Source organism: Thamnophis sirtalis, unplaced genomic scaffold (assembly GCF_051295495.1).
Source record: "Thamnophis sirtalis isolate CommonGarterSnake01/CBP01778 unplaced genomic scaffold, rThaSir2_p1.2 scaffold_3, whole genome shotgun sequence".
Lineage (NCBI taxonomy): Eukaryota > Metazoa > Chordata > Lepidosauria > Squamata > Natricidae > Thamnophis > Thamnophis sirtalis.
The window spans coordinates 88493780-88506930 of record NW_028261383.1 but is presented as its reverse complement, the minus strand read 5'-3'; the positions used below and the strand labels follow the sequence as shown (position 1 = coordinate 88506930).

Genomic DNA, 13151 nt, shown 5'->3' with positions numbered 1-13151 from the left:
GTGTTTAACCAGTGCTTAGGAATTTCACATAATATTGAACATTGAAAATACATGAATTATTTTGCTGAAAACTGACAGAGGCATGTTTTCCATGAGGCAGGTACTTCCTATCTGGATGTTCCATTTAACAAGGGACTAAATTTCCTCTCCACTCTTGAAAACCTGTAGCAACAGTTTTGAGAGAGGCAGAGAAGAGGCTTCCTAGACAATAGGATGCTGGAAGCAAGAGAAACAGCAGCATTCACCCCTAATGGTTATTTTCTGATATACAGAGGTTCAGGGGTGTGGGTGTGCATGTGTCTGTATGTATAGGTGTGCATGTGTGGAGGTACAAATAGTGAACTAAAGTTCAATCATCCTTGGCACAAAAGAATTAGCAAGCCATTGATATCTTCATGTCAGCATTTCCACTACCAAGAGGCCATTTGGGAGCTATGAAGAGCACAGGAGGGATGCTACAAAATTTGGACAGTTGAATGAGAAGGAAGGGTGGGAGGGGGGAGAGAAGGAAAAAGGAAGGAAGAAGGGAAGGGAGGAGGGAGGGAAGGGAGGAGGGTGGGAGGGAGGAAGGGAAGGAGGGAAGAAGGAAGAAAGGAAGGAGGGAAGGGAAGAAGGAAGGAAGGAGGGAGGGAAGGAAGGAATTAATTTAATGCAAGAGAAGGAAAATCATTCAAGGAAAATCTCTTGCATTAAATTAATTCCTTCCTTCCTTCCTTCCTTCCTTCCTTCCTTCCTTCCTTCCTTCCTTCCTTCCTTCCTTCCTTCCTTCTGGGCAATCCAGATTGTCCAACTAGTCTGGGAAACCTCAGTTAATCTGAAATAATTTCAACTTTAGGATTCCACCAATAGAAATACATCTGGAGAAATTATCCTCAGAAAAGTTGTATGTGAATGGTTACCTTTGTGCATTAATGTCAATAGAAAGCTGCCCTCCAGCTCTTGGCTTAACACCAATCATAACACAAAGCACTTCCATTAATGCTAACCTGAATGCGGTCAGTGGGGGTGAAAGATTGATGAAATCATGCAGCATGTCAAATGCAGATACTATGACTTCTGGTCGTTTTGTCAGAAATTGGGTTGCAACTACACGGCAGTGGGATTTGTGTTGTGCTGTACTGCACATGTTTAGTTTTCTTCTTATAGCCACAGCCCCCTGTGCTTGGATGCTTCAATAAATCTCAATTACTTCTGTTTCTGGCAGCTTCCCATCCTTTTTCTAGAATATTCTGTTCTGCTAAGCCTTCCCATTAACACATACATTATGGTCTTTATTATCATGCCTATTTCAGCAATGAGACTCACATTTGGGAGAAAGATAGGAAATTGATGAAATGTAACTCAGGAAGACCATCAGGGTATAGTCCTGTATTGACATGGTTTTGTCTTCTAAAACATGAGTTGAAAGATACTGTAAAAGAAGGAAATAATAGTAGAAAACCACGGAGTAGAGATGAGTGACCCGTGTTTTCAATGTCAGTTTCTGACATTCCTTTCCCCTCTGTTTCTTTCATCCTCCTATCCTTCAGCATCATGTTTTGCTGATAGAGGAATTTCACTTCTTTGGAAATTTCAAGCAACGTCCTAAATTTTTCTATTCATTCTGTGTTTTGTAGAGATTCTCCTGTTTCATGTCTTTACTTCCACCTGCTTTCTACGCTCGATTTTTTTTTTTACACAAGCCCTCTTGTTTTCATAGCCACATTGCATGTCGTTATTTAGCGATTAGCATTCTTGTAGAACAGAGCCAGTTTGCTGTAGCACTTAAAAGACACTGGACTAGAAACCAGGGAATTGTGAGTTGTAGTTTGGGTTTAGATACAATGCCACCTTGGGCCAGTCTCTCTCACTCACAGGCAACGGCAAATCACTTCTGAAAAACAGTGCAAAGAAAACTGTAGGGACCTGTTCAGGCAGTGGCCAGGTGTCAGGCCTGACTTGAAGCCACAAAACCGCCAGAAAAATAATGAAATGCTTTACAGGAATTGGCAGGCGAGGGATGGGCTTCAAAATTTTTAGCAAGAGGTTTGCTGGGTGGGTATGGCCTAGTCAGCCTCCTGCATCACGGTGGGGGGGAAGGTGTTTTTGTCCTTCCCAGGCTCTGGAGGCCCCCTTACATTAAGCCATGTTTGAACTGATGATAGCACTGAACAAAAGCAGTTATTACCAGATGTTGTATTTATGGCCTTTGCACCGTCTTACTATCACATCGTCACTATCCACAAACTTTCCTGCCAACTTCCCACAAGCAAAGTCAATGGGGAAGCCAGCAGAAAGTTGGAAGTCCTTCTCTCCATGTTGTCTTTCCCAATCTTTTCCAATCACACTGTTCTCAGATAAAGAGCACTCGTACAGTGGTATCAGGATATTTTCATGGAGTAATGGGAGCATAAGGAGATCACCCCAAGTCATCTGAGGAGGAATGGATATAGCCAGAAAAGAAATGCAGGGAGCATGCTGGTCTCTGCACCTTAATTTCTCTTACAGTGCACAGCCAGACCTGGCCTTCTGCAGGTAAGCACAATCTGAAGGGTCATAGAGGAACAGAATGCTAAAAATTATTCCTCTTTCTATTTCAGGAAAGAAAAACATCCCTGCCTGCCTCCCCAACTTGGACTCCACAGCCGATAAGTCGATCATCCAGCAGCATAGAGGGCTGGATGAGCCCAGCCCAAACTCCAGAATCTGAGGATGGGCTTGTCGAAGCCTTTCGAGCAGCCCATGTTATGACTCCACCTCCTCCCATGTCTCCATCCTGGAGCGAAAGGTCTCTGTCCCCATTTCGACAGGAGATTGACCAAAAGTCCAGCCGACAGATGCAGGTGCTGTTGGCAAGAAATATCATAAATGCTGCCCGGAGGAAGAGCTCTTCTCCCAAACTTACCGGAGTAGAAAACTTCAGGCCCTTCACGCCCCCTGTCACTTGCCCCAATGTGTCATCCACTGGCGGAAGCCCTAAGAACAGAAGTACTCATACTCTGAGCCCAATTCAGTCACCCAAACCAACAAGAATGGATGGCTACAGACGTGTCTCCCTCCCAGTCTCAGCTGCCCCATCGCAGGCTAGTGCATCATCAAGCAACAGCCCCAGGTTGCTAGGCATCAAATCTCCAAGTCCACTGCAGTCACCAAAAGCAGGGAGGATGAATGGAAACAAATGCTTCACGCTGCCTACTAGAACTGGAGCGTCCCAGTTCTTTGTCTCAACAAACCATAATGGCCCAAGTATAATGGGTGCTCATTCGGAATCACACCAGCATCCAGAGCCGCTTCAAAAACCCACAATCGTGGGCAGCCATAAGGCCTTCACATTGCCAGCAAACACCAGTGGGATATCATATAGCAGTCCAAAAAACCTGGATGCTTCTTCTCCCACTCCCCAAAGTCCCATGATGACAACATGGTCCCCAGTGAAGCGCGCCACTTCCATGTCCCCCACCAACTCAGAGGCATCCGTGGACTCTGACTGCTCTGGGGTCAAGTCACCTAGCATCCGCAGCTTCAATATTTGTCCACGAGGCTGGAACGGCAGCCTGAGGCTGAAACGGGGTAGCCTCGCATCAGAAGCATCTTGTACCTCTTAAACATGGGCCAAGAGACATGAACCCAAAAAACAAAGGTTGTGAAAACTGTTGCCAAAATATTTGTGCAGGTCCATACATGCTTAATCCTGCCAACCTAGTTAAGTTTTAGGAGGAAGATGTTCATCTGCAAAGATGTGTAACACCTTCTCTCCAAGTTTGCCACTTCTTGGGGACTTTGAAGAAGAGAATTTATGAGAAACATTTCTCATGCAATGGAGAAGTGTGATTCAGCTTCTATTCCTGCAGGACATCCATTTCCACAGGAACCTTGTTAGCTTCCTCCTCCCTCTCTCTTGGATGACATGCTTGACTTTCCCAGGTTTTGGTTTCTCTTTCTCAGCTGGACTGGAGACACGATGATTTCTTTGCTTGGGGAAGTTTAAGACGCATCTGACTGCTTGTGTCCCCTCTGAGAAATATCCGGCAGGAGGACACAGAGCCCTTGAGAGAATCCTTGATGACTCTTAGTGAGGGGACAATAAGAGAGGAAAGCCAGCCTTAACTCCATGTTCCACTTAAAACAATTAAGTCCATGTTTCACATAAAACAATTGCCATTGATTTAGCTCTACTTTGATAGAGCTACTCTTCAGTTGGCTTCCACTCCAACGTTCTGAGGGAAGAAGAAGAAGAAAACGGGGATTTAAAAAAATGAGCCAGAAACCCATTCAGAAGTTGGTGGTGGTGCTTCATCTGCACAGCGTACTTTTCCTCCAAACATATAGATTGACTTTATATGAATCAAATGAAATGAAAGAAGGTTGTTTGAAAGCCTTTTTGTTCTCTGGACTATTGCAGCTGAATTACAAGAGGATGAAGGACCGATTCAAGCTACAATCCAAGTACTCCCACATCCGCATTAGAAGAGACCACGTAGGAATATGAAACGTAGGAACTTCCAAGCTTTCTGGAAATGCCACCAAAGCTAGCCAGCCTGGGACTGTGATAGCAAGGATCCACATGGGTTTCCAGTTAACATGCAGCAATGGAGGCCTGTTCCCAGAGTGTACCCCAATGACCTCAGAACTCTTGCCATGATTTTAGGACTGAATGCCCAGTGAGCAATGGTTCTGGTACTGCCAGTCACCAGGAGAGAGGTCTTCTGATCTCTTCTATTGCTTTCTAGTTTACCAGATATCTGGGAGGCAAAGCTATCCAAGATGTCCCTCTGGGGAGGAGATTGGTTAATAAGCCCCAAATAATGCCTCTTCTGACAACTCTTTTTTCAGCACCTGGAGAAAGTTGCCTTCAGGTGCTTCTTGCATAACGGTTGGAAACAACAGATGGAGAAGTGAGCTCCACCTCTTAAGTAGAGGATCAGGAGCAAAGTTAGTTATATCCAACAGTAGGGAAGCTCAACAGAGCTGTTCCCTAACACAGCCACCTATCAGAAACTTCATTGGTCACTTGTATTTTCACCCTGTATCTCAGCCTCTAGACATGCAGGACAGAACACAAAGGCGGAAGTGGGAGTGGGAGGTGGGAGAGATTTGCATTCAGAATAACATTCCACACTAGGAAAGGAAAAGTGAGGAGCTGTTATCTAAAACACACAAAGGTGCCAAGATATACCCAAAGCCAGGCAGGTGGATGATGATTCTGTATGGATCAACTAGCTCAGGCCCCCATCCTTGCAATCTACTAAGAAGGACTGCCTATCAGAGTAAATAGGAGACAAACCCAAGAGGCTAAATTCCCTTCCATTTTTCCTCTTTGCTTTATCCCCCAGTACTGTGACTCATAGCAACATCTACAAGGCATAGTACTGTGTCTGGTAGCAGCATCTATCTATTTACACCATCTGTGTGGCCCCACGAAACTTCTGATCTACCTCTGCTGAACAGCAAAGAAAAACACACCTCCTCTCATCATTATTGTTCGGCATCTAGAATGAAGGACTTCCTGAAGTGTAAGGCATGCATATGCATGCACTTTTCTCTTTTCAGACTTACAATAGGTCTCTTTAACTGGCTCCATTCATTACTTTCAGCCACAAACCAGTGTCTGTGGTTGATGTGTGAGCCCAGTTTGAGTGCACAATAACCTATTCTGTGCTGCACCTTGCCATAATCCTGCAGAGTAGAAGTATCTGTCCTGGAAGTGGTTGGCTGGAGCCGGGTGACTGGGAAAATAGATCTCTTCCCATTGAACAAAATGATTTGGACAAGTCAAGAGAAAAGGCAGAGGAGAGGATAGTTCAGACAGATTTCACCGCATAGCAATAGCAGTAGCAATAGCAGTTAGACTTATATACCGCTTCATAGGGCTTTCAGCCCTCTCTAAGCGGTTTACAGAGTCAGCGTATTGCCCCCAACAATCCGGGTCCTCATTTTACCCACCTCAGAAGGATGGAAGGCTGAGTCAACCCTGAGCCGGTGAGATTTGAATAGCCGAACTGCAGTCAGCTGAAGTAGCCTGCAGTGCTGCATTTAACCACAGCGCCACCACCGCATGATTGTCCCGTGCTTATCCTGCCTTCTCTAGCCATAGGAAAAGAATAGGAGGTTGGTCTGCAGTATCTGTGTCCATAGGCTCAGATGGAGTTAACTAAAGAATTCCAGGCAATATGTTCTGTGATCTGGAGTCTAGCCAATGTGAGTAAAGTGAGCCCTGTGTGTGCAAAATGTCCTCCTCCCATGGTTTCCCCTTACCTCTCAGTTCTGGCCCCCTATGTCTTGCCCATTTTCTCTCTAGCTCCTCTGCTGTGTGATAGGGTGTCATCTAGCTAATACATCAGCTGGCCTTGGCAAGGACCAGATCGTATCAGGTGTTTCCCTACTTGCCCTCGATTCAGCAGTCGCCCTCTATTTTTATCCTGTAACCTTTAAAGAGGAGAACATTTATTTGATATTAATTCAAACGGAGCCAGAAATGAATAATCGGGGCCACCCCCATCTTTGTTTTCTTCTGATCATGCATAGCTTATGTAGGAGATCAGATGGAAGAGGCTCCAAGCTGTGGGTACCTTGGAAACATACCAGCATAAACTCAGCCAAGCTTGCCAAATAGCCCTTATATTGTATCTGCTTCAGCAGTATAACTTCTCCACAGGAGCATTTTGGCATTTTCCTTTTAGGGGTGAGGAGAAGTGGGACACTGGGGCCGAGCTGGCCGAGCCATGCTGCTGAAGTCTCCTGAAACTCAAGGCCATCAGGCTTACTCTACATGATATATAGAGTAAAGAGTAAAAGAAGCAGAAACAAAATGGGATTGCTATGCCAAATATTTTCAGAAATATGGAATATGTAAAGGGAGAAATTATTGATAGAGTAGAAATGTTCAGCTTGCAGTAAATTCAGTCCTGGCATTTGCAGTTCAGGCTGTGAAAGAGACCAGTCTGAAGTTCTAGAGAGCAACCATCAGTCTCTGAGGTTCTTCCCCAGCACATTGCCTTCTGACGTGTTGGACCTCAACTCTTCCAACTTGCAACCACCTCATGTTAAAAGGGACATGGTTGAGGAAGATCTTTGTAAATAATCATGGGCTTGGCAAGCCTATGGTCCATATGTGCACATATTAAGGGGACATTGTTGCATGGAAGTCTTATATAAGTCCTTCAGTCTTAGTGCCCTTACTCTTCTCAACCCATGGTAGAAGCAGCTAGCCAACTCACATCTAGACTTCTTCCCTTCCATCTTGTAGATTACTGATGCCAACAGAACAGATGCATTGATCACAGAGCAAAATGCAGGTTCTGGAAAGACCCATCTTCAACCTTGACTAAATAGAATGGAAGAATTCAAAGAAAGATGCAAAAACAACCAGCCAGCTACAAAATAGTTGGTACCCTGGCACTGCTTGTTTCTTTTACTTTGCTCCTACTGCACTTTCTCCTGAGAAATGGCAAGGGAGAGGAGAGAATTGCACACTGAACCCTGCCACCAGGACACCGGTGTGATGGTCAAGCCAAAGCGATCTATTTCATCCAGAAGGCAGGGAACACATGGTAACATCAAGGTGTCATTCTCAGATAGCATTAGGAGATCAGCCAACATGTCCTTTAGAGAAACAGAAAGGGAGGGGGTGGGAGAGAAGATGACAAGAAAAGGGGCCAATGGTGCCCTCTAGGGCTTCATGATGCCAATTGCAAGAGCAAGAGGAAAATAAACCCAGAGAATGCAGAGCATAAAAGCAAAACAGTTGAGCTTTGTTTTTATACCTCTTGTGGCAGAGAGAAGGCTGTGTCTCAGCCATTTGGGGAGATCTTTAGTTAGCAAGATGAGGGAAATGCGGTATGTCAAGTGTAAGAGAAGGTGTTCAAAAGAGAGATTGAGAAGCTATTAAGGCAGTTTTTCTCTCCTTGACCTAGGAAATCACTACTGCTGCTTTCACAGCTTGTAGAAGGAAAAGCGAAGCTTGGTCCAGGAAATGAAAAACATGAAAGTAGTCTCAAGAATTCTAGCTTCCTATTTTATTCCGGGATCAAAGTCCCATTTTTCCTTAAGTGAAGCATTGGTAAAAAGGCAGGCCACGAGGCCTCTAAATATTGACAGTGTAAATTTTTTCTCTGTGTCTTTAGACTCTGTGTGTAAATAGCAGCTGTGACTTCTCCTACGATGACTCTGCAACAGAATGCACATCCCTAACTATTTCCACACCGTTAAATGGATGGATGCCGTTTGATAGTATGTTATGATACCTTTAGCCCTTTGCTTATTTTCTATTATGGGACCAGCTCATTTATCAGACGTGCCTTATTTCACAGAAATATATCCCACATGTTAAGGACACATTGAATATTTGTATGTTCCCTTCCCTGCTAACTTATAGTGCAATCCTATACATATTGTCTCAGAAGCCCCCTCCTCCCCCAGTGTAGGTATATAAGATTCCATTCTGCAATAGTCATCCTATCTCTAAAGGAAATGCCATACCTACTTGCACATACCTGAACTCAGTTTCTGCTGTAAGAAACCGCTAGAAATCCCTGGGGCAGGATGAACAAACTTGTTTCTTGGTTTAGATCTGTCTATACAGCAAAGGTGAAGTTTGAGTTCGTGCCACAGTTTTTCCAGGGTTATCTTCCACAGAACAATGCATCAAGGATGGACGCATGTTTATCCTTATTCTAACATGTTGATGGGCTAAATTCCTCAGGATCCCAGGAGAAATGAGCAGTTGGAAAAATGTAGTTAACCAAGGCTGCAATTCTGTATGGGTCATCCTTAGTTAACAAATTGCCTTGTTTAGCCACCATTCGCAAGGAAGGACTGTGATGAAAAAGTAACTTTATGGTTGATTGACCTTTGCAAATCTGTAAAGCGAAAGAAAGCAAAAGTAAGATTGTAAGCATAGTCACAGTTCCACTTACTGTCCACTTTGCCCAATGGCCAAGTTGTTAGTCCCAGTTGTGGTATGTAAACAAAGCCTACCTATATACGCTTTGCTGGGCGTAAGACCCTTTGAAAACCAAAAGACTTAGCGCAAGGAGACAAATGTAAAATTGTACTACAAATATTGAAAACAATGTACTTAGGAGCCTTAGGGGGAAATTCACATCTTTTTTGACTTGTGAGTCATCTTATTTCTGAATGTATCACTGAGAACATGTACGGCTTGCTGTATCCCTTCACCTGATACTGTTTGCATCAGCACCATGCCATACACCTATATTAAAGCTCCAAAATAAATCAGACATTAGCCCATATGGCCTGGTTATCAATCACACATTATTTTGGAATTAAACTCTTTGTTATGCTGAAATACACTCACCTTTGTTGTGTCCAGTTGTGGTCTTTGTGGGTTGCCCACATACTCATAGAAACCACATAGGAAAGGGAAGAATGAAACTTCTTAAATGGCAGTCATTCAACTAAACATCTGGAAGCCAGAAACTGTAATAAGATACGCATATGGACTGCAAAAATCAGGATGAATTAGAAGTTTCTACATACATTTGCTGCCATCTAGGCATCATCTGTCAGACACCCAACCCTAAGTAAGATAGCCAATCTGATGTAGTGGTAAGGTACCAGCTTAGAAACTGAGAGACCAGGAGTTTTAGTCTTGCCTTAGACCAGCAGTCAGCAACCCACAGCTCTGGAGCCGCATGTGGCTCTTTCATCCTTCCGCTGTGGCTCCCTGTTGCTGGTTGGCTCCACTATTGATAGGGCTTTCGGTTAGGACAGGTAAAGGGAAAAGGATGCCGCACTATGAGAAGACTCTATGGTGGGGGAATCAGACTTCTGGTTGGCTCCAGAATTGAACGGGGGGCTTTCCGATAGGACCTTTGTGGCTCTTTGAGTGTTTAAGGTTGCCGACCCCTGCCTTAGGTGCAAAGCCAGGTGGGCGATTAGTTATAGTCTCTCAGTTTTAGGAAGGAGACAATGGCAAATCAATTCTGAAACATCTGGTCAAGAAAATTGACTTCTCGGGGCAATTGCCAGGAGTCAAAATTGATTTGAAGGCACGAAAAGCAAGCAAGAAAGGAAGGAAGGAAGAAATCAAAGCAATTACAGGAACCCAACACACTTAGTCCATGACAAGCAAGATTCTACACAAGCAAGTTTTATGTTTATACTTACATTCATTTATTCAAATAAATAGCATTTCCATCCCAAAGTTGGTACAAAAGCAAATTCTTCTCTCCCCAGAAAAACTGAATAAAAATCAGGTGCAAAATGTCATTATAATGGCCACATGTGTTTTTCTGGGTAGCAAACCTGTGCATTCTTTTCTAGTTTATGTTTGAATTATAAAGTCCAGTGCAAAGACTTTTCAATGCAGTAAATCAAAATTATTCACTACAGAGTTTTCTTTGTGACTTTCCATCTTCCAACTCTCAGTAATGGCACACATAAGGATATAAGAAGAACCCTGATGGATCAGACAGAAGGTGCATCTAATCCAGATTTTGTACTCCAATGTCATCCAGAGGATAGTGATGACCTCTGTAGAGTGTAGGAAGTGTAGAGATGTAGGGAGAGGGCCTCGAGGAAGGTGTTCTACAGCTCTTACATAAACACCAGCTTAGTCCTAAAGAGAAGGAGTGAGTAAGAACCTCAAGATTGCCTCACCTGGATTCACCTTGGTTTAAATAGGGAGGGAGGGGAAATCTCTGTCAGGCTTTCAAATTCAATAAATAAAGCCTGTAGCAACAAAATAAAAGAGGCATGGTGGCCCAGTGGTTAGAATGCTGTATTGCAGGCTAACTCTGCCCACAGCCAGGAGTTCGATCCTGAGGGCTCAAGGTCAACACAGCCTTCCATTCTTCTGAGGTCTCTTAAATGAGGACCCAGGTTGTTGGGGTCAAGACATTGTAAACCTCTTAGAGAGTCCTGTAAAGCACTATCTAAGTGCTAATGCTATTGCTGTAAAGTTCCAGTAATCACTGTGGAATCTGTTTCCTGACTTAGATTACCTTGAATGGCTGATAGCCACACTTTTTTTAAAATCATGTGTTGGTATCGTTGCTATTAAAAAAAGTGTAACCACAACAAACTTCGTAATTGAACACATTCAAGAAATGGGTTTTAGGACTTGTTGAGAGCCTTCATTTGTAAGGAGAAGTAATAGAACCTTCTTCAATTCTAGCAGCCATGTAAACCTGGAAGGAAGAGAGAGGTAGGGTAGAGTTTCCTAGGATTTGCTCATATGGCCACAACACAAGTCTCCAACCTATTTTTCCATCAATATTTTTTTTCCTATTATTTTCTTCCCCATGCCGATGAGTTATGTGTGTTCCAATCCAGCAGTGGCACGGGTAATCTAGAAGCAGCGCCCCTGAATTCATACAGCTAATTTCTCAAAGATTCACTGTCAACATTGCTTGACATAATAGGAAAAAGAAAGCAGGACATTTGTGATTATCCTGCAACATCCTTCTTTGACCACAGGCAGGGACAATGCAGATAAAACATGGAGACCACGTTTTGATTGCAGAATTATGGCTACCATCTTGGCTTTTTTGACATCCTTGACCACAGGGAAAATTAATGAGGCATTCTGTTCAGAGCTGCTTAATTTTCAATGCACATACACAGCTGAGCAATGAATCACCAACAAACATTTAGTTTTAATAGCTGAACAGGTTTGCATGGCCTCCCACTAGGCATTTGGCTCATACAAGCCTCATAAACCCAAATGATCTTTCAAACATCTCCAATTTCGCCCACAGTTTCAATGCTGAGGGAATGGCATTTGATAGTGGCATAAATGCGGTTAATGCTACACAATATTTATTCACATAGTACCACAATACAACAATTGTGTGTTGGGACAGCAGTGCTTTACAGAGGAAAAGGGATGGAGGGTAGCCTCTACCAAGCTTAATATTTGCCAAATAGTTTTATTATCTGAGACATGAATCGGTAGGTACAATTCATAAACAGTATTCCTGTGGGAGAATTGTTTAAGTTCAGATCAATCAAAGTGGGCTGAAAATGCCAATTAGTAGGATTTTATCCCAGCCTCTGAAACTCCAGTGAAAAAGAATGAGAACAAGAGGGTAGCAATTCTAAATGATTGAATAGCTTTACTTCTGCTCCTCTAATGGAGGTGATGATTGAGTTTGAATATGAAATAGATAAGAATACTCTGAACTGATTGTTTTCCCCTGATATTTTAGTCTGCAAGGGGGAAATGTATTGTTGATGTGCTGTATGTATTTTCTAGTCCACTTAAAATCAGATGAGAAGACTGAGATTCATTATCAAAACATTGGTTCTTGATCTGAATATTTCTACTATCAGGTTGGCTTGCATTCCTACATTGATTTGTATCTACACACACACACACACACACACACACACACACACACACACACACACACACACACAAAGGTAGGATGGGCAAACAATGCCAGAACTGGTACTTTAGTCAGCATTTGTAGTGTGGGGGTCTAATAGTCATCTTTTAGGACTGGCTATTTATCTTTTGTCTACTATAGATGAATAACATGTATAAGAAGAAGATGTCAATAGATATCACCGTGATTCCCTGGATTCAACCTTAGAGAGCACAACCCTGTCTTTGAAAAGGATACTCATGATTGGGAAAAAACCCCACTTGAAAGGCAGCCCATTCCAAACTCAAGTAAGTTTTGAAGAACTGCCTTGACTGGGCCAAGGGCTGGGGAATTGGGGAGGACAGGGCTCTGCCAATAACCCATTGGTTGCAATTAGCCTTTAAACAACAACAGAGCACATATACAGGTCATCTTGTCCTGGTTTACACACACACACACACACACACCAGGATGTATCACAATTTTAATGCATGCATTGTGTGTATGTGTACTTTCTGTTTTGAAAAATAATTTCTCCTGTATTGATTAATGAGCCATCTACCCTAGGCAATGCTTAACCCATAGCTGCATATTTGCAAGGAAGAAATGGAAAGAGGAAAGGGACCTAATTATGGGAAAGGAAACACAAACGAGAAAAAAACACACTAATTAAGCATCGTCTCCTGCTGACCTACCAGTGACAAGAGGACCTTGTGTTGCCAAATTAAATGGATGACAATTTTTATAAGATATTGCTTTCCTCCAACAGAACAACAGAATGAATAAGACCACAAAAACCCTCTTTGGTGTGCTTAAAAACTAACTGGGTATTAATTATTTTAG

General features: G+C 43.1%; 1 protein-coding gene and 1 long non-coding RNA gene across 2 annotated transcripts in view; both read left to right on the top strand.

The window, feature by feature from the left end:
- The window catches only part of SYNPO (synaptopodin), a 62433-nt gene extending 57388 nt beyond the window's left edge, over positions 1–5045 (top strand). Inside the window, exon 3 of the mRNA XM_014058804.2 lies at positions 2580–5045. Within this exon, the coding sequence (XP_013914279.2) occupies positions 2580–3584 (1005 nt within the window). The 3' untranslated portion in view covers positions 3585–5045. The remainder of the gene's footprint in view (positions 1–2579) is intronic.
- Positions 5046–5066: 21 nt separating this feature from the next.
- On the top strand, positions 5067–9294 carry LOC148048056 (uncharacterized). Its single transcript, XR_015695951.1, has 2 exons — positions 5067–5492; positions 8103–9294. It is a non-coding gene; the product is annotated as an uncharacterized LOC148048056 (long non-coding RNA).
- Positions 9295–13151: the final 3857 nt, after the last annotated feature.